The following is a 23801-nucleotide window of genomic DNA, read 5'->3' as shown; positions in this document are numbered from 1 at the left end:
TGCTGTATAGTACAGAGGTCCTTGTATATACACATATAAACATATACAGACACCATGTACATCCATGATGCTGTATAATGAATAATATACATATAAATATAAACAGATGTAGAGCTATAAATAAATATTATATAGATATATATTGTTCCCAAATATTTAATTTGTAAATTAAAAAAGATTCTTTGGATTATTCTGTACGGTAAACTCACTATATAGATGATGTGTTAGTGTTATTTGATCTCTGTACTTTATTCTTCTATAAAGAAAATTATTACAAAATGGGAAAATGTATTGTTTGTTTTTTTTTTCATTCTAATAGCAAATTGTTAGGCAAAAGTCTATGACTCAATCCTGTGAGGTTAAGAGGCCAGTGAAGTCTGCAGAAGTTTTGCCTGCAGATCAGGTGCGCAAATACTCATGGCCCAAACCTGCAAACCCACAGACATGTGAGTAACTTTAATTCCATGAGTTACCGACATTGATAGGAATGCCTTACAGTAATGTAGTTACTTACATGCTTAAGTGCTTGGGCCCTAAACACGAGCAATCTGTATGCAATTGAAAAGTCGTATTTTTGCTACTGAATTGCACTTTAATGTACATGCTATTTAACATCAAACCATTTGAAACCATTGAAAGAAGCAGTATCACTTGACAGTCTATGTTCCTGAATATGGCTTTTTCTACCATACATAAAACAATTCTTAAAGGAATTAATCCTTTAAATTTCAGTTTAATAAAAAAATACGTAGAAACTTTAATAAGATATTACATTGGCAAAAATGGATTGTTTCATAGTTTACATTAATGAGAAAAATGTGTGAATACAGTATGAAAATGTGGATTTTATCATAGTTTCTCAGGCTACTACTGTACACTGATTATGCTTTTACAGTATAAAATGTGCAAATAATTAAACTAAACCCAAGGTAGCTGGTTTCTAACTTTTTTTAAGTCCACTACTATACTAACTTTAGTTTTTTACATTAAAGGCAATATGGTTGTCAAAAAATTATCAACAGTATGAAATTTTTGTCCACGTTTTTGAATTAAATAAGCCAGGTAACTAGTATGCAATATATATTTTAGATAACATTATATTTTGCATACTAGCAAGATTTTTATTTATAAATTAAAAATATATCTGGAAAAATTCAAAACGCATAATTGTATAATTTTTCTTAGGAAATATTATCTTCTTCTATATTGAGTATGTGTTATTTCTATGCCACTTTATAATACAGAAATTCATGTTTCCTGAAATGTTCACCTGTTGCTAATGACAAACAAATCATTCATGGAACTAAAGGGAGAAATGTTTCTAGAAAAGAAAAAGTATGTGCTATGCAGTAAAAAACTTACAACAAAATTATTAGTGGAGTAAACAAATATGACGCAGAGGCCTGAAGAACCTAATGTGTGAGCAAGGCACACTTAAGCCAGGGCTGCAGGATTTGGCCCTAATAGATGTAATAGTTTTGTAATACCAGTTGCACATATCAGTTTCATATTGCATAAGTCACTCAGCCCTTTAATTAGCACACGCTGCACAGGATTATATAAATTAAATTATTTAAAGATTAAGGGTAAAATTTGCACTCCTTACTCAGGCAGAACTCCCTCTGATTTCAAAGAGGGTGTTCCCTAAGAAGTTCAAGTTCAGTCCTTATGTAAGAAATAACTAAAGGAAATGTAAAGATAAGATTCAATTACCATTACCCATAAAGTAATTCTGTCCTGAGATTAAAACCTAATCCTATTTTTGACTCAAGTGCTAAATTCCTCCAGTTCTGAATCATCAATTAATGAATGTTTGTTTCCTCATTTTATAAAAAAGATGTTTCAATACCTGACTCTGCCATTTGATAGATGCTACAAACAACAATCTATTAAGGAAGTCCATGACATAATAATCATGATTTTTTAAAATATATTTATGAACTTAATATACTTTTTAGAGTTTTGTAAACATGTTTGAAAGAAAATAAGAAAAACATACAGTCCCTAATCTTAGATATTTCTGCACAACTGTCTGTACCTTTTGTAGATTTGATGCATTATATAGGGCTTCTGTTTTGGGGTTTTATCAATTTCATTTTTGGGGGTTATTTGTTAGCAATTTTGAGTTTTATGTAGATGTCCAAAAATCAGGAGGTTTGGGGGCTTTCTCTTTGTATATACCATAAAGAGTAATTTCTTTGTAATGTTCCCTAGTGCACTTTCACATAGTACTGTTTCAAACAGCACTGTGTTAAAGTGCACCAGGGAACCTTTAGTGTGCAACAGCAAGGTCCATATTGAACAATTCATGCACAACACATTACTGCACTTTAGAAATCAGACCCCGTAGTCCGCAGTACTGCTCTGTGTAGACAAGCCCTTAGATATAAACAACCATTTTCAGTGCTTTTTCTGGGGCTTACTGAACAAACATTGATGGGGGGGGGGGTTTATGGGGAGTGTTTTATTTGGTTAAAACCAAAAATCAGAAGTCCTACATTATATCTGAAAAAAACAGACTGTAAAGAAATTTTCATCAGATTCTATAAGATTGACCTAACCAGGAAAGTTGGTGAAAAAACAGGAGCACTTGTCCATTCAACCCAGATTCAGTCTTTTCACAGATGTAATACAGGCTGTGGAACATTATAGTCCCAGTAAGGGGAGATGTTTAGTCTGTATACCTAACAACTTGCCTACAAGACGGCCTCCATTAACACCGTCTTTCAAAGACAGCTGCTACACAGCATTGCTCCAATGATGCACTGGGGGTGCAGTATGCCTTTGTGAAGCTACTTTAGGGCCTTGCATTCTGATGCAGCAGAGCAAAGGCAGTTCAATTACAAGCAGGAATTCTTTTGTATTTATTAAAGGTGACCTACAAATGATTATTTGAGAATTGAATTTGTGCCTTTTTTTCTTTCCCTCTGCTCATTTTTTACCCTAGAAAGATCAGGGATGACAAGTTTTACCTTTCATAGCTTTACTGGAGGATATCTTAGGGATTTCACAGAATCAGATTTTAAGGCCAGAAGACAGCATTATGATCATCTAGTCTGACTTCCTGCATAACACAGGCCAAAGGATCTCACCCAATAACCTCTGTATCAAACCCACAATTTTCTGTTTGAGCTATCACATATATTTTAGAAAGATATCTAGTCCTGATTTAAAGACTTCATTTAATAGAGAATCCAGCAGATTCCTAGAAAATTATTCCAATGGCTAATTACTCTCAAAGCAGTCTATTGTGAGCTATCACATTCTGTAGCTTTAACAAAAACATCTTTTTTTTCCAAAACTGTATATTAATCATTAGATGTAAATAAGCGTTAACAAAAGAAAGCAAAAAGAAAAGGAGGACTTGTGGCACCTTAGAGACTAACAAATTTATCTGAGCATAAGCTTTCGTAAGCAGCCAAAGTACTTTACGAAGTCTGACTACAAAATTATTCCTCCCTTAGCAGCACAAGTTTCACCTTTTGTCAGCTGTGATGTTATAATTTCACTTATTCTCCTGTCACCATCAAATCTTCCTTGGGTAATAAACCTAACGTAAAAAAAACAAACAAAAAAGGAGACTTTTTTCCCAACAAAAACGTTTCAGGCCTTCTTTAGGGATCATAAAGATTCAAAATAGTGTATAAGCCCTTTTGCAATTTTGTGCTACCCTTTGCAGGTCACCTTTAGTATTCATGTAATTGTGACAAGAGATCATATAGAAGGACCTACAGTCTAAAAAAAATCAGATTGGATGGCATTAGGCTTGCTTGCAACTGGCAGCTGAAGCATGAAAAATGCAAATCTTGCCCTAAGCCTCTTCTGGCACCCATAGCATAATATATAAAATGCAGGAATATATATGCATGTGCCAAACACTAGTTTGAACACTCAGTGTCCCTCAGGCACCAAAAGAAATGTAATCAGTCAAAAAGTATGCAGCGTTGGGAGAATTTTGTTTTATTGTATTAGAAAATATTTTTCCAGCATTCTTCAGATAGACTTGAAATTATTTAGCTTTCATGGCAGCAAAAAATGTAAACCTGAGGCCAAAAAACTGGGTGTATGTCACTTTAAAGTCCAAAACATATTAGATGAACAATGAAAGTGACACCAAATTGATTAAAACTGCTGTAGCTAACAGTTCCAATACATGTAAAAATACTACAGTATAGCATGTGTTGGGTGAATCCTAAAATGAAAGTCTTAACCAAGAGCTGGGATATTAACGCTAATATCTGTTCCATATTCCTATTTGAATAAATTATATTTTTCCTACTTAAATTCATCAAGCAATATCACCTGGATATAATAATATTCACTTTCTATCCTACATTGTTGAATAGTGTTGCTATATATTGTTAAGCATTTGAGTGGTAGATGAAGTGATCCTTATGCATAATTTTTATTAACTTATTAAGTGCCAAGTCTTGCTCCCATAGGCAGTGCTCCCATTGACTTCAATAAACAGGAGAAGGCACAAATTTTGTAAGACAATTTAGAATCCTTTGGGATGAAAGGTGTTATGTGTATGCAAGACAGATTGTTATGAATTAGTTGTCAACAAACCCCTCTTGAAAATGTATGTTGTATTCATAGAATACCACATCTTAATTTCATACTTCAGTTTGCTGTAGCAATTTTAATACCTCTGATGAACATTTTTCCTGTCAGTGTGATTTTTTATGACACCATAATTCCAGTCTTTAAAGTACAGGATGTTCAAACTCATGTATTAAATGAGGCTGGATGGATTTTTATAAAGTTATGCAAAGATAAGATAGGCCAAAACAACCTCCTCCCCTTCTCTCCAGATGGCCAGGTTTTAAAAGCACTAACAGTAGCTAGACTTTTGATTTACATTACAAATGAAAACCTCTCTTACAAAGTAGATGTTTCTGTCAAGTATAAAGGATGCTGTCAACTTAAAAATCATATTTTTATACAAACACATTTATCTGTGTTATTAATGATAACTGGAGATGACTAAAAATTAATGAATTGTAAAAGTCCAATGTGTCATTTTTGCAGTGAAATCCATGGGTGCTGAAGATCTTCATCATCTTTAGAAATCAAGCAGACATTCTTATTTAGGTGCCTAAATGTGGATTTTGGAGCCTATCTTCAGCCACCAAAGTTGGAAAAATGTCATCTCTAACTGAACTTCATTCAGATCCTGCAGTCCTTATTCAAAGGTTTGGAAGGATTAGATTTTTATTGGTAAATATCACTAAATGTTGATGTCTCTATATACACACAAACTAACTAAAAGATATTTCCATTGACAATAATCAAAATTTACATGAAGACAACATAATAAAAATGTTGTTTGATAACTTAATAGAGTTTGACTTCAGGGAATTTACTTTGTATATTTTGACACATGATGTTGACAATTTGTATTTGAATGGTTATAAAGTTTTAACTTTTTGAATCTCAGTATCTACAGTCATTAAATAATTATTGTCTGACCTACACCATTATCTGGCACCACCATAATTCCATACAACTGTGAAAATTTAAATAAATAAAAATAAAAAAGAATGCTTAAAACCCATAATTTTGCACAACTGTGAACATTTGAACAATAAAAAATGTAATGCATAAAATAAGCATCAATATTATGTCAAAATTATACATATATAAATGAATTCTGCCAAGTCTAAATATAAAAATTAAACATTAAAAATGTTAAATAAATAAATAAAAAACTCACTGACTTTGATGGGAGTGCTACGTATGTAAAGAAGCAGTTTTGAGTCCAATTGATGTTTAGCATTATACAGTGATTTGTACATTCAAAACACTGCATAGACATTGCCTAATTAACTAATCCTTACAATACCCATAAGGGGAAGCTGGATAATTGTTATCATCATCAGCCCCAATTAACAAGCGCATTAAGAGAAAAAACAAAAAGCATGCCCTACAGTGACTAAAGCAGGATTCAAACTCAGGCTCTCCTGCTGGTCACCTTTGTGATCATTTCACTAGCCTACACCACTTTTTTCTTTGTATAAAACCTAATTGTACATTTTAATGAGTACAAACAGAAAATTCTGTTATGCTACCATGAAAACCTTTTTGACATTGTACAAGATTCTTCTCTTCTTCATCATCAGGGAAGCATAAAATTTAATTATAATAGGCCTAATCCTGCACAGTTAGTGGGGCACAGTTCCCAAAGTAGCAAACTGGAGTTCAGACAAAGGAGTAGCTCAGCACTGTATGTGCTGTCCCCATATTTTGGCTGGATCCTGAAAACACCACATACTTTACTCACAGAAGTAGTCCCAATGAGTCCAATGAGATTACTCACATAAATAGAGCTATTCATATACATAAGAAATTGCAGGATTGGGGTTTAGGACTGGACTTTTCTTTTTTCATTGCTATGACAAATTCTCTTACCATTGTTTTTGAAGTAAAAATGAACTATAATGATTAATTAAGTGGTCAGGAGTTCGGCCTTATACTGACACTGAGACTAGGAGATAAGGTCAGCTAAGAAATGTAATGCAATATGGAAGAGGGAAAGAATTTCATTAGACAACTACAAACTAAAATTACGAAGTGTCAGTCAATGCTGAAATTATGATCTCTCACATTAAGCTGATGATGAATAGAGATGGAAGTGACTAATTCTCAAACATTCAAATGATAAATGAGGTATGACATATACATACTGTACCTTTTCCAGATAATTCTACAATTCATTTGAGATTATATGATATAATAAACATGGAGGAAAATAAGCACTTCCCTTTTCTCCATAATAACATCCTCAATCCTAAAATCATATCTAATAAAAAAAAACTGTATGTCTTCAGAAAACTCCTGAGAGCCATTGGAAAAGATATGGAAAACATTCAGTATATAAACTATTACATTGACAAAACATGATTAGCCAGTACAAACAATTTTAGAAATGTTACTTTAGCTATTCCTAATATTTGTGGAAACATGTTTCTGGAAAGTTTAACAATTTCATTTATCTTAGAAAAACATTTCATTTTTGCATTTTATGGAAGATTTGATGTGTATAAATACACATTAGTAAAGACCACCATCATTTGAAACTCAGAGTAAGATATTGCACAATGGACCCAGTAGGTTTTACTGCTCCATTAGGTATTACTGTACCTGTTCATCTATTTTGCAAGCAACTATTATTTGTCCTGTCAAACAGTTGTAAAGGAATATTTTGGACACAATCCTACAATCCTTATTCGGGCCTTCTCTATAGGGATTGTCTTAGGGCCTTGTCTATAGAGGCTTTGCACTGGTGTAAGACAGTGCTTCTACTAAATTTTGAGGTAAGCTGCGTAAGCTAAAGCCTCATTCTTCAATGGTGCAGTGTATCTACACTAGGGATTTTTACTAGTAACTACATCATTGTAGCTACAACTATGGAAATTTCCCTACCCTAGACAAGTCCTAAAACAAAACTCCCATTGACTTCAAAGAGGGTTTTGCTTGCTGTCACAATCCAATCTGTAAGGGCACAGGCAGAGCCCCATTAAAATCAATGGAGCTATGTGCAAGCACAAGTCTGCCTACATGGATCAGATCAGCATCAGGGCCTAACAAAAGGATGCAGTATTGATCCACATTTTTTTTAAGAACATTAGGTTAACAGCCTTCTGCAAATAACAGATAATGTATGTTAATCAGGCAGCATATTAAAAAAAGTTTATATTTAAAAATAAAAGCAATCACTGTGATTCATGTCTAATAAGAGAAAAAAACACAAAATTAACACATCTGTTGTCTCCACTCTATGGAACTAGATGATTATTTTCAAAAATACAAGTTATAGAGCACTTCTAAATCTTTGCACGACCACTGACTCACAATATTTGAATATTTTAACCAAAATCAATATTGATTACATTACATACTAAATTTAGAAATAATTGAATAAATTCAGTTAAAAAAGACCAAAGTTGACTTGATTTGACAGAGAAAAGAGACAAAGGGAAATAAAGCAACCTCTAGAAACATTCAGGTGCATAATATTATAAGGTGTTGTTTTGTGGTTTTCTTTTTCACTATATACTGTAATTTGACAAGCAGTATTCATACGTAATGATATTGGGGAAAAAAACACCAGGGAAGACAAAATCATCTATGTTAAAGATGGGACTGTTAGAATACACTTTGATCAAAAACATTATAGGTGAAATCCTGGTCCCACTGAAGTCAATGGAAGTTTGCTATTGACCTAAGAGAAATCAGAATTTCACCCTATGGTCCATTTTCCCTTTGATATACTTGAATAACCCTCATCAAAGTTAAATGTACATATCAAGGGGACACTAGACTCCAAAAGAAATAAACGCTCACAGAAAATAAATAGTATGCATGGCTCATGTTCTTTCATCTTATTTACTTTAAATTTAAGAAAGTTGCTGTGGTATATAACAAAATATCATTTTTACTTAAATAGGTCTGTTACATTACATGTGTATATGAATTTTAAGAATAATGTTAAACTCAACACAAATTTAAATAAATTGCAATGTACATATTGAAATTTGCTAGATATAATCAAGTAAAAAGTAACTTTGCATCCCCCTTATAAAACATATGGCTGACAAATAGCTCTGAATGGTTTATAAACCTATGCAAGAACTTTTTAACACTGAATTATTATTAGTACTTCTTTTAGGTCAAGGTACTGCCACAGCAAATTTAACAGAATGCTCTGCCAACCTGAAATTATATTTATGATTTTAATATTATATATTTAAAATGAAATTCACAATGAGAAAATTGAATCTCATCTAAAGAGTGCTGTTATTGTAATCAACCTTGCTTTATGAGCTGTTAATGTTCTAGAGTATGGAGTAATTGCCATTAGTACCATAAGCTGTACTGTGATTGTAACTAAAGCTGAAATATGTTACTGGATATCAGCACAGTACAAAGAAAGCAATTTTTGCCATCCAGAGATTATCATATCATGGAGTACAAGTTATTAAAAATTACAAAAGGTCTACAACTAAATTAAAATGTACCGTCCATCTAATATGGTCCCTTAAAATGACTGATTTTAGTTTTAGTATAGTTTTAGTTAAATTAATTAATTATGGTTACTTATTATTATTATTCAGTACAGCATATAGTCTGTTAGATTCTTTGGTAAAAAATGATCTGTAAAATATTTTACAGTAGAGCTGAATCTGGGCCATTGTGACTATATGTAAATATTTTCAAATGTACTTCTTCAAATATAAATACCTTATTTTAAGATGCAGCTGTTTTAGTGAATCAGACTAAATTGAGCCCAATCCTAACATACATATTCAGGCAAGCTGTCTATTTGCCTTGGACCTGATCTTACATTCTGTGTGCATCCAAACCTTTCATTGACATCAGCAAGAGTTTTGCAAAGTTAAGGCCTACAGGATTACATTAACTTCAGTGGGGCTCTGTGTAGATACAACAATCTACCCCAGCAAATTTGCCCCCAGCAAATGTGCCCCGGCTCTTGAACTTCTGAAGACTGTCAGATGCTGCTCGGGGGGGGGGGATGGGGGGGGGCAGTAAGTTTGCCATCCCTTTGCTATACAATGCTGGATCAGGACCCAAAAGCTTACATAAGAACTGAAAGCACATTAGGCCTGATCTTACAGGCTTTAATTGCCAATGAAACTGCATTTGATAGTAAGAACACACCATATTCACTCATCAGCATAGCCTACATTGATTTATGAAGTCTTTATGAAAACAATATGTCTAATTTCGTGTATATCACATGCATGGCTTTACTGTTACAAACACACTGATGGAAAATGGGATGAAGATATGAGTACATTTGTATTAAACTTTCATCTTCTTAACCAGAAACAGCTGCTATATTGTTCTTTTTTGAAAGAAAAAAAAATCAGCGAGGCCAAAAATGATACTTACTTCACATTAGAAATACTGGTGGTTAAAGTATCTCTCTAAAAAAAAAAAAAGATGAAACAGTGATGATCTGATGGTACCCCTCTTATCCAAATTATGAATGTAAAAATAAGCCCCTTCATGGTACTGTTATAATTATCACGATAGATAGTTAGCCTGACTTTCATAAGCCAAGTAGACTGTTGAAATCAGAATGAGAAGGAAATGTTTTATTACATGTCATACTCAAGTAGACAATATACTGCATCAACCGCTTCTCTCTCTTCCCTCCCCCCCCGCCCCTTCTCAAAGCCCTAGTCTGACATTCCTGAAGACAAGCACAGGAACACATGACTTACAGCAGTGGTCACCGTTTGTCAAATAGAACGATGTTGCAGTGGAAGCTGAAATACTCCATAGTTTTCAAACAAATATAAACGTATTCTACATAAAAAGTGCAAAATGGCAATACATATTACATAGGGTCTGATCTTTTCTGCAGACCTTACACTGGCAAAACTACCATTGTGGGAGATTTTTCTGTAGTAGGTTTGCCTAAGTAAGGACCACAGAATTATTATTTTTTTTAATTCATAAATCATTGTATCCAAGGTCCTTATCTGTCCATCCAGTTTTAAACAGAACTCCCCACTAAAATCAATTGAGAGTTTTGCTTTGAAAATGGTAGGGGGGAATATGGACCCAAATTACATTTTAAAGTACAATGCTAAAATACTGTTAATTAATTTTCCAGCAGATTGGAAATATATGCAATTCATTCATTCTGCTCTCTGCAAAACCACAACTGAATATCATACTTTATGTACTGAAATGCTTCCCTTTGCAAAATAACAATGCTTAGAATGGTTTATTTTAGGAATTCAGGGCCAAATTCTGCTCTCTGTTCTGCTGTTGTAAATCTAGAATAATTCCTTTGAAGTCAATGATGTAGCTCCAGATTAACACATGTATAACCAAGAGAAGAATTTGGCCCATTATCTGTAAGTTAATTAGTAAATTTGATAACCATTTAATTACTACATTCATTGCACTTTATTCCCTTTGAAATCCAATTAATTAAATGCTTCTGGTTTCTACTATCTAAATGTGTCTTTGTGTTTTCTGACACTATTCCATTCAGTGTTTTAAGAATAAACATTCATTCTAAAACCTAACTGTTTATACCATTTTTGCAGTATTGTCACAATACTAGTTATTATGAGACTCATCTGAATAATGAAAAAGTAAAATGAAAGCAATAAAAATTACAAAGATGTATAATATTTATATTAGGATGGATCACAGTTACACATAGATGAATTGACAGTAGGGTGACCAGACAGCAAGTGTGAAAAATCGGGACAGGGCGTGGGGAGTAATAGACACCTATATAAGACAAAGCCCTGAATATCAGGACTGTCCCTATAAAATCAGGACCTCTGGTCATGCTAATTGACAGATATGCTGAAGCTGAAGCAGGGCTGGAGTGGAAGGAAGCTTAGACAAACACTGTATGGGAGAACTCACACTTCACTGGAGCACAGTACAGAGATTCTTAGGACAGGGACCTTATGTAAATGAGCTCACAGCCTTTCCATCCCTTTCACAAGCCAACCTCAATTTGCCTCCTTTGGATTGTCGTTCCACTCTTCCCTATGCAGGGCCTACAGTTCCCTGTAGAACTGCTGCAGGAGGACAATGTGGGTGAAGGGGGGTTCTCTAAGACACGTTAACTAAAGCAACTAATTGTAGCTTTGCGAGGCTGGTGGTGATGAGAAGGTGGGTGTCTTTGTCATTCACTCTCTACTACTCACTCTATGTTGTTATTATTTGTTTCCAGTAGTAACAACAATGTTCTAGGAGCTGTACAGGAACAAGGGAAGACTATATTTTTGCCCTGGGCTCTCATCACTCCAGTGGTCCTATCTTCACCTGAGAACTCTTTTAGTCTCACCAGCTGTCAGGAAAATGAGGAGCACCAGCCTCCTCACAACAAACTCCGTGCTTGTCCTGGTACCATCTCCCAGTCTCCAGGATGCCATGGGTAATTGTTTTGGGATGGATTCATGCACTTTGCCCCAGACAATGAACCCATATGAATTATGCAACCAGTTCTGAGGGGGTCTGATAACTTCAGAGTCCATTTAAGCCTCTTTGAGGGGTACGGATACTCAGATCCACCTAAGCTCCACTTCACACATCTACAGGACCAAGGTTTTGCTCTCCGTCATTATTATTTCATCAATGAATGATGACTTTCCCTCAAGTAAAAGTAACTACTTCTTCTGACAGATCTTTAACATGGCATTCAATAAAATTACCAAAAAAATTACTCTTAAATGACAGAGAGAAAATGTATTTCACTATATTTTATGACTGCTATGTAAGCTGTGATAGTAATAACCTACCAATTAATTATAAAGTATTTACCCAACTAAAACTATGTTTATCATACTAGTATCATATTGCATGACATTACATTAAATATTACATTATAGAAAAAAAATCTAAGAAAGCAGTATTATATAGGGGCTAGATTCTAATATCTTATTCATGTTTAACAGTATCTTACCCTTAATTTCAATTAAATTAAACTACTAAAATATGACAAGGAGTATCAGAATCTGGTCTAAAAGGAATACCCCTGAGTATCAGTTATCTAGTTATATAAATAGATAATGGAAAATATATGAAACTGAAATATACCAGTCTCTAGGCACAATCCTACATGTTTTACTCAGCCACGACTGACATGAAAGTCACTGTGAGTTCAGCATGAGAAAAGTGTGCAAAAATAGGTCCTATAAATATAAAAGTGGAAACATCTTTTTTGTCAGATGTTTAATTTATGATAAAACTAACAAAAGTTTGGTGTTCAAAACAATCTATAAAAACAGCTAGAAATTACATGGGTGAATGTTCTGAAATTAATGTGAAAGAAAGAAAGAAAGAAAGAAAGAAAGAAAGAAAGAAAGAAAGAAAGAAAGAAAGAAAGAAAATCTGGACCACCAAAAAAGAAAATCTGTCCCAAAAGCACAATTATATAGTATATAAGACATTGTATCAGTATTCTAAACAGTTGGCAAAATACTGAATATAGAAGATAGATAAAGAAATCTTTTGACTTGCTTTTATAAATAAATGTTATATATTATATTATCAGAATCCATGTGTTGATTCTAGCACTTACATTTTAGAAATTAGGGTTCACTTTTGCCTTTATTTCTCTTTTATAATGGATTTACATGAACTTTTGAAAGAAAATGTATAGGCTCTTTCATCTCAGGAAACTCAACGTATCTTGTCAAAAACGGCAACAATTGGACAAAAAGTGACCTAATGGCCCCAGTAAAACAATTTTCAACTTAAAAAAAAAAAGGATTAACACATTTTTTTCTCTGACACTTTTACTTCTTTGGTCAGCACTAACTCAGCAGATCATCATGCAGATGGTTTCACTGATCCTGCTAGCAAAACAAAGGTCATATTTTCATACAAATAAATTGTTCCACAACCACCTCTGTGATCAGACATTCTATCTCCTCTTTCTACCTATAATTTTCTTCAGGAAATTAATCATTGTAGCCTCTGCATGGGTAACCCCATTTTTATTAAGGTCTGAGTTATCAAATGTCCCTTTTAGTTGTATTTCAGGATACTTAATGAGTAAACAATCTTTTTTGAAATCCATGTCTTTTTTTTAAGAATTCCTCTTCAAGACTATGCTGCTGGAGGTTAATTGATTATGTTTAATTTTCTTCTCCAATAATGGCTCTCCTAATATTTTAATTTTTTTGCTACTTGTAGTTGGTGTAGTGCACTGAAGAGGATTCTGATTTTAGCATGTGGACTATTAGAATGTTTCCTGGTCTCAACTATCAAGTGTATGCAGAGAATATGGAGGTAGCTGGCATCAGAAATAGCAGCATCAGGAACTCTGACATAAAAAGACTGTCTGGGCACTTCTGTCACCTAGGTCTCATAAATTCAAGCTGTTCCTGTGCATTTACGCACTTGTGGATGCTGCCTCTTTGTGGCAGAATGCCATGTAAAATGTACCTTTCACATTAATGACCAGATCCTGCGTTCCTACTGAAGCCACCCAAAACTCCCATTGACTTGAAATTTGGGTGCACAAGAAAAAAAATCTCACACCTGAAGGACCACATATTGCCCTGATCATTCAGGCGGGCAGCGATCGATCCAGCAGGGATCAATTTATCATGTCTAGTCTAGACGAGATAAATCGACCCCTGAGTGCTGTCCCATCGACTCCTGTACTCCAACGCTGCAAGAGGCGCAGGCAGAGTCGACGGGGGAGCGGCAGCAGTTGACTCACTGCGGTGAAGACACCATGGTAAGTCGATCTAAGTATGTTGACTTCAGCTACATTATTCACATAGCTGAAGTTGCATAACATAGATCAATTCACCCCCCCCCCCCCCCCGCCAGTGTAGACCAGGGCTAAGAAAATTTCCTTTCGTATCATTGTGCAAGACAATGTGCTTAATCGCCTTCTCACTTGTAGTCATTTAACACTAGTGTAATTTCTGACTTTAATGATTATTCCTGATATACACCAGTGTAAATGAGAAGAGAATAAGGCCCTTTGGCTTTGGCAATGGTTCAAAGGGAATTTTTTGCTCAATAAAGACTGCAAAATGAGACCTCAATCAGCACTTACATCTCTCATTGTCTTCAATGACAGATATGCTACAGATCAAGAGCAGTATACACCATAATGCCATGTGTTGTTCCTTTTGCAATAAAACAAGAAGAATCTCCTTTCACATTTAAAATCCACATTTCAGTACATTGACCAAACTGCCCAGAGTTATGTATGGTCATGCACATTTGATTTTGTTTGTTTGGGTAGAGGAGGGCATGGTGGAAGGGAAGTACACATCCCAACACATCATTCATCCTGAATTGCTGAAGGCCAGTTTAACACAAAAATAAAGACACATACTTTACATAAGTAGAAAAAGCAGCACAGAACAGAGCCCTTTTGCAAAACAGATGTTAGTAGTGAATCTTAGCCAAACAATACCAAATAGAATAACCTAAGAGATAAAGGTAAAAAAGAATGTGAAATATCACTTACCCTGATCCATATAGTAAATGAAAACTTTAGAAAGGAAAAAAAATGTAAATACGAAACTGTACTATTAAGAATGTTGGTGATTCACATAGCAATGTCCAGTTCTGATCCATGTCAGGTACCTTGATAAATTACAATATATTGTGTTTTGAAAATAACCTGAAGAACACATCAGATTATACTGTTCGTTCCTTTCTGTTCAGACTTGATTGCTAGTAAAAGCAGTTTCACATACCAAAGTATGATTTTGGCAAGATATTGTGAACTTCAGGTAATCATTACTTGATGTCCTTACATTTGAAATAGTTATCAAGTGTTTATTCAGAAAGTATTTTAAAAAATTACATGTGCTGGGATACATATGAGACACCAGTTGTCCCATCTTACAGTGATGCTGTATTTATGGATATCCTTTCCATTGCCTGATGCCCAAAAGGGTAAAGACATTATATAGAGATTTGTACAGTCCATCATTTGGTCTTTCAAAGTGCCAATATACACATGGATCTGTACAAGTGCAATTGCATTTGACTAAACAATCAGAAATTGGCTACAACAGTAGTCAAATCATTATATTTTGGTTGAGTAATGAAAAGAAACAATTTTCCTGCTAAAATCAACCATTTCCACATGTCCCTCACTAGTTAGTCCAACTAGTTGCCCTAGCAGGAGGTTCTAAATACAGTATTATTTTATCCTGACCAGATTGCTTGTCTTGGATTGTCTTTTAAGATTTGGTCATAATTATTGTTAATTTTAGTGATTTAAAATGTCCTCCTGATACCACTTCAGCTTTGGAAATAAAGCTCTACATGTAGTGCAACACTTCTGAGCAATTCACAGACTCTGGGCCCCATCCTGAAAAACAATTACACTTCCATGTAACTTTACTTATGAGAACAGTTGCACTGACTATGGCCCCAATCCTCCAAACTTTTGGGCATGTGGCTAACTTTACTTACTCACTGAAATCTATGGGACTACACACCTGAGCAAAGTTGTTCATTTGCCTAAGTGTTTGCAGGATGGGTGCCTATGCCAAGACTACTTTCATGAATAGAGTTACTTGGGTATGTAAGTATTTGCAAGACTGGGCCCTAAAATAGTGAAGGAAAGAGAAATGCTAATGCACATATAAAAATAGGTGCTACAATAAAATATTTGTATAGTTCATCAATAAGTTATTTTCACTAACCAGTTATGGATCATATATCTCTGCCCTCTTTAATGATTTGTCCACATCTCTGGTGATCTTTTTAAAGATCACATATATATGTATATATATATATATTTTAATTCAAAAGTCCAGAAAGCATACAAACACATCCTTTAAAAAAGGAAACCTTGTATTAAATTGGGTGTGCAAATCTCTCCTTAAAAGCCATATAGACTCACCCAGAGCTAAAAGGGGAAAACATGCGCTGCACTCTTCAACCAAAGAGAAAATAAAACTAAGCAATGTCTGTCCAACAAAATGAAAGTGACCATGACTTTTGTACTTGTAACCTGCACAATCTGACCTAAGTAAACCCTCTTTCCCCCCTCCCCAACACACAGACACCCAAACACACAAGGGCAAGTGTTGTGCCCAGTTTACACAATAGATTGTTTCCTACTTGTAAAAATAAAAATGAAACAGCACACCCTTTCAGTATCATTCCCCGAAGCTGAAAATCCTGTGCCAAGGCACTTCACCCTACAACAAAATGAGTTAAAGGGGGGGGGGGGGGTCAGCATTTGTGTTTCTTTGTTTTGTGTGTGGTTGTTAAATACAAATACTTTAGAGGAGGAGGAGGAGTTGCTGTGGTTGTTGGGGGGGGGGGGGCGGTTCTCAGAACTGGCTAAATGTGGTCTGTTTTTCCAGCACTTCGAGGTAGTCCGGCTCTGCGTTTAGTTTTGCTTTTAACTCCAGATACTCGTTCCTGTTGGGCTCTACATAGACAGTACTCGGGGGGCTGTAGAGCACCGTCTCCCGGAGCCTGCTGTCCCCCGCCCCGGGGTGCAAGTACTGGTGGGGCCGCATAAGGTCATAGTTGGGGGAGTAGGTGTAGGCGGCGGGGAACTTGGGGTAATCGGGGAGATTATTGCCGGGGGTGCCCAGCGAGGAGGAGGAGTGTTTATCGGGCTCCAAAATGCCCCTGTAAAAGCGATCGGCGTCTTGCACCGGGGAGAGCAGCTCGTCCCGGGGCTCGATGGTGCTGACGCTGTAAGTGGGGCTCCGCAGGGGCTCCCCCTCCCCCGGGGGCGGCGGGGGCGGAGGCCCTTGCTGCAAGTGGTGGTTGCTGTAGGTGACCTTGAGCTCGTGCAGGTCTTTGTAATCCTCGCCCGCGTTGCCCTCCCGGGAGCGGTAGATGGGGTTCTTGCACATGTGGCCCAGCGGGTGCGGGATGTACTCGTACACGTGGCCGGCGGGGGTCTTTACCTTGGGCAGGGCCGGGCCGCCGCCGCCGCCGCGCGGGTGGCGGGGCTGCTGCGGCGCCGGGTGGTGGTGGTGGCCGCTGCCGTAGACGCTGTACTGCATGTTGAAGGAGCTCACGTCGGAGTTGTTGGCGCTGGCCGGGTCGCCCGGGCCCTTCTTCCGCCGCTTCATCACCAGCACGAAGAGCCCCGCCGCCACGAACACCGACATGATGAACACCAGCAGCAGGCTCAGGATCAGCACCGACAGCGGCACCGAGGACGAGGGGGATCCGCCCCCGCCGCCCGGCGGCGCCGCGCCCCCCGCCTCGCCCGTGCTGTTGAGCCGCACGGTGGCGGAGAAAAGGGTGCTCCCGCCCGGCAGCTGGATGGAGGAGGGGGTGGGGGTGGAGACGATGATGTCGGAGTAGTCCGGGCACAGCAGCTCCGACCTGATGGTCCGCATGTCGCTCTGGCCGAACTTCTTGGGGGACTCGCAGATGACCTGGTCCACCAGCACCCCGGTGCTGAGCTGCTCCAGCCACAGCTTCATGCCCACCACGTCGCAGGTGCAATCCCAGGGGTTCTCGTGCAGGTCGATCTGCAGCAGGGATTTCAGCTGGTCCAGCACCCCGCTCACAGGCAGGTAGGAGAAGTGGTTGCTCCTCAGGCTCAGCCTGTAGAGAGTCAGGCCGGAAAAAATGTTGGCGGGCAAAGATCTCAGCAGGTTGTTGTTCAAAAACAAGAGCTGGAGGTTGGGGACTGATTCAAAGGTGCCCGCCTCGATGTCCCGGATGACGTTGTACTGCAGGAAGAGGTACTGCAGGCTCTGCAGCCCGTAGAACAGCTCCGCGCTCAGCCGCTCGATCCGGTTCCCGTTCAGATAGAGTCTTCTCAAATTAGTTAGATCCCCAAAGGCCCGGTCCTGAATGACCGAAATCCGGTTGTTGCCCAGGTGCAACAAATCCAGCCCGGTGGCGTCCAGGAAATCCGCCCTGCGCACCAGGGCGATGTAGTTCTCGGTCAAATACATCTTCTTGGGGTTGTAGGGTTTGGGCTGTAGCTCTGAGATACTTTCGATCTTCCTCTCCTGGCAATTGACATTGAGGCCCAGGTCGGAGATCTGCAGGTTGCAAGTGCAGGCGGTGGGACACTCCAAAGGCACCGGGGATTTGGTCTGGTAGGCGATGCTGGGGCCGTAGTTGCTGTATCCCAGATCTTTGGAGGGCAGGCGGGAGGTGGGGCGCACCCTGGTCTTGTTGGGTTGACGGGTCCCTTTAGGGGGCTTCAAGGGGGATTTGTAAACAGCCGAGGAAGAAGTGGCCACGGAGTTGACCGAGGCTGGGGTAGTGTGGAAATACCCTGTGGTGCTCAAAGGCGTCTGCGGCCGCATTTCATAATCCGAGATGAGTCTCCTAGGACAAAGCTCCTGCTTGGAGACCTCATCCAAGTCTCGGCCGTGCAAGCGGAAAGGGGTTTCACAAACCACGTCCCCCACCAGAGCCGAGTAGGAGATACTGTCTAGCCAATCCTTCAGAGCGATCAACTCGCAAGAACAATTCCAGGGGTTCTCCTCTAGCTGCAGCTCCACCACTTTATCCATGTGCTGCAAAAGGCCCAGGTAGGGCAGCAGCTTCAGCCGGTTACCCCTCAAGTCCAGGTGAGTTAAGGGCACAAAACGGAAAAGGTTGTTGGGCAAACTGGAGAGGAGGTTATCATTGAGGATCAGCACCTGCAGCAAATGCAGTTTGCTGAAAGCATTGGGTTCAATAGTGCTGATGTAATTATAATCGACTTGTAGATACTCCAAACTCTCCAGACCAAGGAAAGTGTCATCCCTTAATAGTTCCAGCTTGTTATTGTTCAGGTGCAGCCTCCTTAAGCCCCGCAGACCATGAAAGGCCCCCGTTTCGATGTCTTGTATGTCATTGCTCCCTAAATGCAAAATCGAAGCCCCAGTGTAATTAACAAACTGGTTTGGGTAGAGTCTGTTTAAAAGGTTCCCAGACAACAAGAGGTGATAGACAGGGAATCTTGGTGGGCTAATCTCGAAAAGGCTGATGATCCCTCTGTTTTCACAGCTCACCGTTAAGATGCTGTCCTTTTCCTCGCAAGGACACGCCTTATCGCAGATTTCCCCATAATACTCGATGCTTTCTGCCCACGACAGGACTAGCGATGTTAAAGCAACCGCTATCGTCTGCAGCATCCAGATATGCATTTTTTTGTTGGGGTCCTGTTCCAAAGTTACTGTAGAGCAGCAAGCGTACATTTTAACTCCTGTAAGGGCAAGAAGAGAAAAGAAAACAACTTGATAGCATAAAGATTTAAAATATAAACCAGACACAAAGTTTTCATTTATTTATTTTAGAGTGTGGGGTATGTGTGTGGAGAAGGTTGCTATTAAAAATGAATTGGGCATTTCAAAATTCCAAGTGTTTTAAAAGCTGGATAACACCAGGTCTGCTTGAAAGGATGATGTGCAACTCCTAGTGAGTTAAACGTCTGCTGTATTTTTAAAAGCTAAGGTCACACTGGAAACTGTTCTGTTTCTATTCATATGTGCTACATTTCAGTGTTTCGTCGGATTTTTGTTTTCATGACCAGCCCCATAAATATACATAAAATGGCTGTCAGTTCGGTTTCACGGTTCTAATTTAAAAGAAAAGAAGCACCATTTTATGAGGTTTCCCATCTCAGCCCTATTACCCACCCCGCTTTCTTCCTTTCAGAACCTCTTCAGCGAACAGCGCACTGTTAAGGTCTTTCCCCACTTTTACAGACACTAGCTGCTACCGTGATTATTTTTAACCATTGCTGGGAATGTCATTGTAGGAAATCCAAAGAAAAACGTGAGATATGTACATTAATTCAACACAAAGAATCCTGTTGGATCCCCCAAATCACCTCTTTCCTAAAACGGTTAATGTCTGTATATATATGCATATATAAAAACAAAACAAAACAAAAAAAAAACCTAACTTTTGTGATGGACTTCTCAGGCAATGCAATGAAATACATCCACCGTGTAACTGAATGCACTTACTAGCTCTCTTTAGTAATGTATTCATGTTTTGCATCTTCACTCACATAGGTAATCTCACTCGGATGATATTTATGAACACACGTACAGCGAGCGCGAGAGAGAATTAAAGGGGACATTTGAGCCACTCACCCAAAATTTGTGAAAAAATATATAAAACGTGAAGATCATCTTCGCAGGCTCAGCCATATCTGGCTGTTTATTCCCAATGTTTTATAAAACTCGCCTAATAGAAGCGGAGAGATCTAACTAGGTCTCATGGAAATATGTAATGGTCAACACTCCAAGCATTGGAGATGCTGATTATAAGCAACGATGGCTGTCAGTGCTCTTCATCCTTTAGGGGAGAAGACACCCGAGCTGATTGAAAGCCAACCGGGGGAAAAAAAAATCCTACCATTGACCTACGTCAGTGATTTAATACCCGAATTTCATCAAGCCGGAAACAAATCCGATTTTCTTTCTCTCTTGCAGTCTGTCTCCTTGCAGCTTTCTCCTACTTTTACTTGTCTAAAAATAATATTAAGAGACAGAATATGCGCATTTGTGTGTGTTTGGGGGTGTGTGGGGGGGAGACTAATAAGTCATTGAAACTGCATTTTCTACGGTCAACCTTCTCAGAGCGTCACTCCTCACGGCAACACTCGTTTGGAGAAACGCACCCTAAAAATAAGTCTCATTACTGCAAGACATCTCTTGTTCAACGAGTTCAACGCTGTAAACCTAGCACTTGCAGCATAGGGAGGGAAGTAGCAGGGAATCGGACGTCTTGGCGAATACATTAGATATATACAATTTCGACCAAACATCTACCTGATCGAAATTACTGAAGACAAACGGCTTCACTGCATCAAAGCAAAAAATCTTTCTAGTTACAGCATTTACCTTGCAAATTCTTTCTCAGCCCGATCAGATCTATTCATCCATTAACCGTCTGATCTTCAAACCAAACAAGAAAAAAAGCCACTGCGAAACGTGCCCGGGCAGTACAGTATCAAACTCCAGGCGATTTGCAACTTTAATTCAGTTATGGTTAGTAAAGGAGATAAATACAGTTTCCCCTCCCCTCTTCCTCCTTCAAGAAAACAACGGGGGTGGAGATAAAGAAAATAAAGTTAAATCTGTGCTATACAAGGCTGCCATCCTGCCTGAGAAGCCGGTCTGTGATGGCTGTGCGCCGCTCCCTTGCCAGATCTCGGTGGAGGGTCACAGTTTGCGGGGGGTGTATTGCTTTCCCCCAAAGAGTTCAAACCCTAGCTCACCGCACTACGCGGCCGGCTCTAGGCAGCTTTCAGTACCGCCGACAGCAGCAGCCAGCACCGCCGGACACCACCACCTAACCGAGCAGCACCCGGAGCTGGGAGAAATCCTGTTCCAAAGGGGGGAAGGGGAGGAGTTGCGGAGGAGGGGGGCGATTGGGAAGTCACGAAAAGACACAGACAGGAAGGGGGGGGGACTCAACCCCGATACTTACTGAGCCTGAAATCTCCAGGGCCCAAGCATTGTTGCAACCCATACAGATGCCTGTTTAGGGTGTGCGCTGCGTGCGAGCCGCCCGGGCGAAGGAGAGCGGCGGCGGCGGGGCTCGCAGACGGGAAGGTTGGATAAGGAACGCACGCACACGGCGCCCCCCGCCCAGCCTGCGCCGAGCCCCCGCGGCACACACACATCGAGCGCGGCGGCGGCGCTGCCAAAGGCTGGCTCCCGACGCTGCTCTCAGCGCTCTGCCCGCGACCAGCGAGTGTGTGTGTGTGTGGCGGGGCGGAGGGGTGGCGGGAGGGGCGAACAAGAGAGAGGATGGGGGGCGGGGAACGGAGGAGCGAGGCGGGCAAGTGGAGGGTCTAGAGAGCGGAGCGAGGGGAGGGGAGAAGGGGACTCAGGAAGAAGAGGAAGGGGGCCGAGGGGCGCACAAAGAGGGAGGGCAGGAGGAAGACGGGAGGGGGATGTCTCTGCACTGGGGGCTAACGGAGGGACGAAGGGGCTGCTCCCTTTCCGCCTCTGACTGCCAGGCTGCGGGGCTGCGCACACGGACTCACATGCCGATACAAGAAGCCGCCGCGCCGCGCCTGCCCCAGGCGCGCACTCCCCGCGCTCCCGCTTCCCACGGGGAGGCACAACTTTCTCCCCGCTCCGCAGCCGCTTCCCGCTCAGCCCGCCCAGCCGAGACCCAGCCTCCTGATTTGCTCCCCCGCCTCACACCATTGTCCGCCGGCCGGTCCCCCCCGCCGGCTGAGACCCAGGCTGGCAGGGGATGGTGCGCGGCGCCGCGCGCCCGGGTTTAAGCTTCCCCTTCTTCTTCTGGCGGCGCGCGCCGAACATGGTAGTGTGCAGCCGGGGAGAGCGGGGAGCCTGGCCCCCGCGGCTGCCTCCCGCAGAGCCTCCGCCGCGGGCCGGGCTCCGGCTGCGGCAGCTGCGTCTCTTGCTTGGTATCTGGCCGCCTCCGCTGCATCCGCTTCTTTGGAAGGCAGCGAGGGAGTTGGGGCAGCGGACGGGGCCGCGGGAGAACCCGAGCAGCTTTGGCTAGGCACCGTCCTTAGGAGGAGGAGGCTTCCCCGCGCCCTCCTGCCCCCAGGAGAAGGCAGGTGGGGGCACACGCGCGCGCCGACCTGCCGCAGAGAGCGGCCCGGCCTGTCTCGGGCACGAGGCGCTGGGTGAGCGCGGGTGATTCTGCCCTCTAAGGCATTTCAATGGCGGGAGGCATGGGGCCAGGGCTCAGCCACTTGCTCATTGTGGAGCTGCCGGTTTGGCAAAGCTGCGGCAGACATGGTGGAGCTGGGAGAAGACAGAGCAGTGAGGCCCCGCGGCCAATAGATGGCAGTGCAGGGCGGCAGATTGGCTTTCTCCGAGAATGCCGCGGGAGAAACCAAAGCAGCTTCTAAATATTGTTTCTGTGCGTGGGAATCAGCCTGGCAGTATACGTCCTGAACATAGCACAAGCGTAAGACTTTGCAGCCAGCCCCAGAACTGAAGGAGGGAGGGAAGGAAATAATATGCCAGCGATTCAACGATTGGTAATTTGAAGAGACAAACTACACACCGTTTTGCTGATTGCTTTTCGCGTTATTGTTAGTTGGGAGAATTGCAGTTCACGTGCAATCTCGTTTTAAATAAATAAAAAGAAGCTCCTTCACTTTGCTTTCAAGCTATTATAGTGGATCATGTTTAAGTTTAGCTGTAGGTATTTATTTTGCAGTGCAATTGGAGTTTTGAATGATCTCAAAACAAACGAAAATATATTTGCATATATGCATATATATTTAAATTATACATGTGCACAACCAGTACATAAAACATGTATATAATGTACAATTATACTCAGAATATAAATTGGACACCCCTATGAGATTGAAGGCAAATTAGACAAATTAG

General features: G+C 40.2%; 1 protein-coding gene across 3 annotated transcripts; it reads right to left on the bottom strand.

The window, feature by feature from the left end:
- Positions 1-16818: 16818 nt before the first annotated feature.
- SLITRK5 (SLIT and NTRK like family member 5) lies at positions 16819-22722 on the bottom strand. 3 transcript variants are annotated; one of them, XM_074962502.1, is made up of 2 exons: positions 22632-22722; positions 16819-19669 (listed from the first exon to the last, which is right to left on the bottom strand). In XM_074962502.1, exon 2 carries the CDS (start codon positions 19659-19661, stop codon positions 16824-16826), a length of 2838 nt encoding a protein of 945 aa, XP_074818603.1. In that variant the 5' UTR covers positions 19662-19669; positions 22632-22722; the 3' UTR covers positions 16819-16823. The 3 variants fall into 3 exon arrangements, with proteins under 3 accessions (XP_074818603.1, XP_074818586.1, XP_074818595.1); XM_074962485.1 differs by lacking the exon at positions 22632-22722 and adding an exon at positions 21907-22346; XM_074962494.1 differs by lacking the exon at positions 22632-22722 and adding an exon at positions 21318-21773.
- Positions 22723-23801: the final 1079 nt, after the last annotated feature.

Source organism: Natator depressus, chromosome 1, assembly GCF_965152275.1.
Source record: "Natator depressus isolate rNatDep1 chromosome 1, rNatDep2.hap1, whole genome shotgun sequence".
Taxonomy (NCBI): domain Eukaryota; kingdom Metazoa; phylum Chordata; order Testudines; family Cheloniidae; genus Natator; species Natator depressus.
The sequence above is the reverse complement of the archived record's forward strand: the minus strand, read 5'-3'. Positions and strand labels throughout refer to the sequence as shown.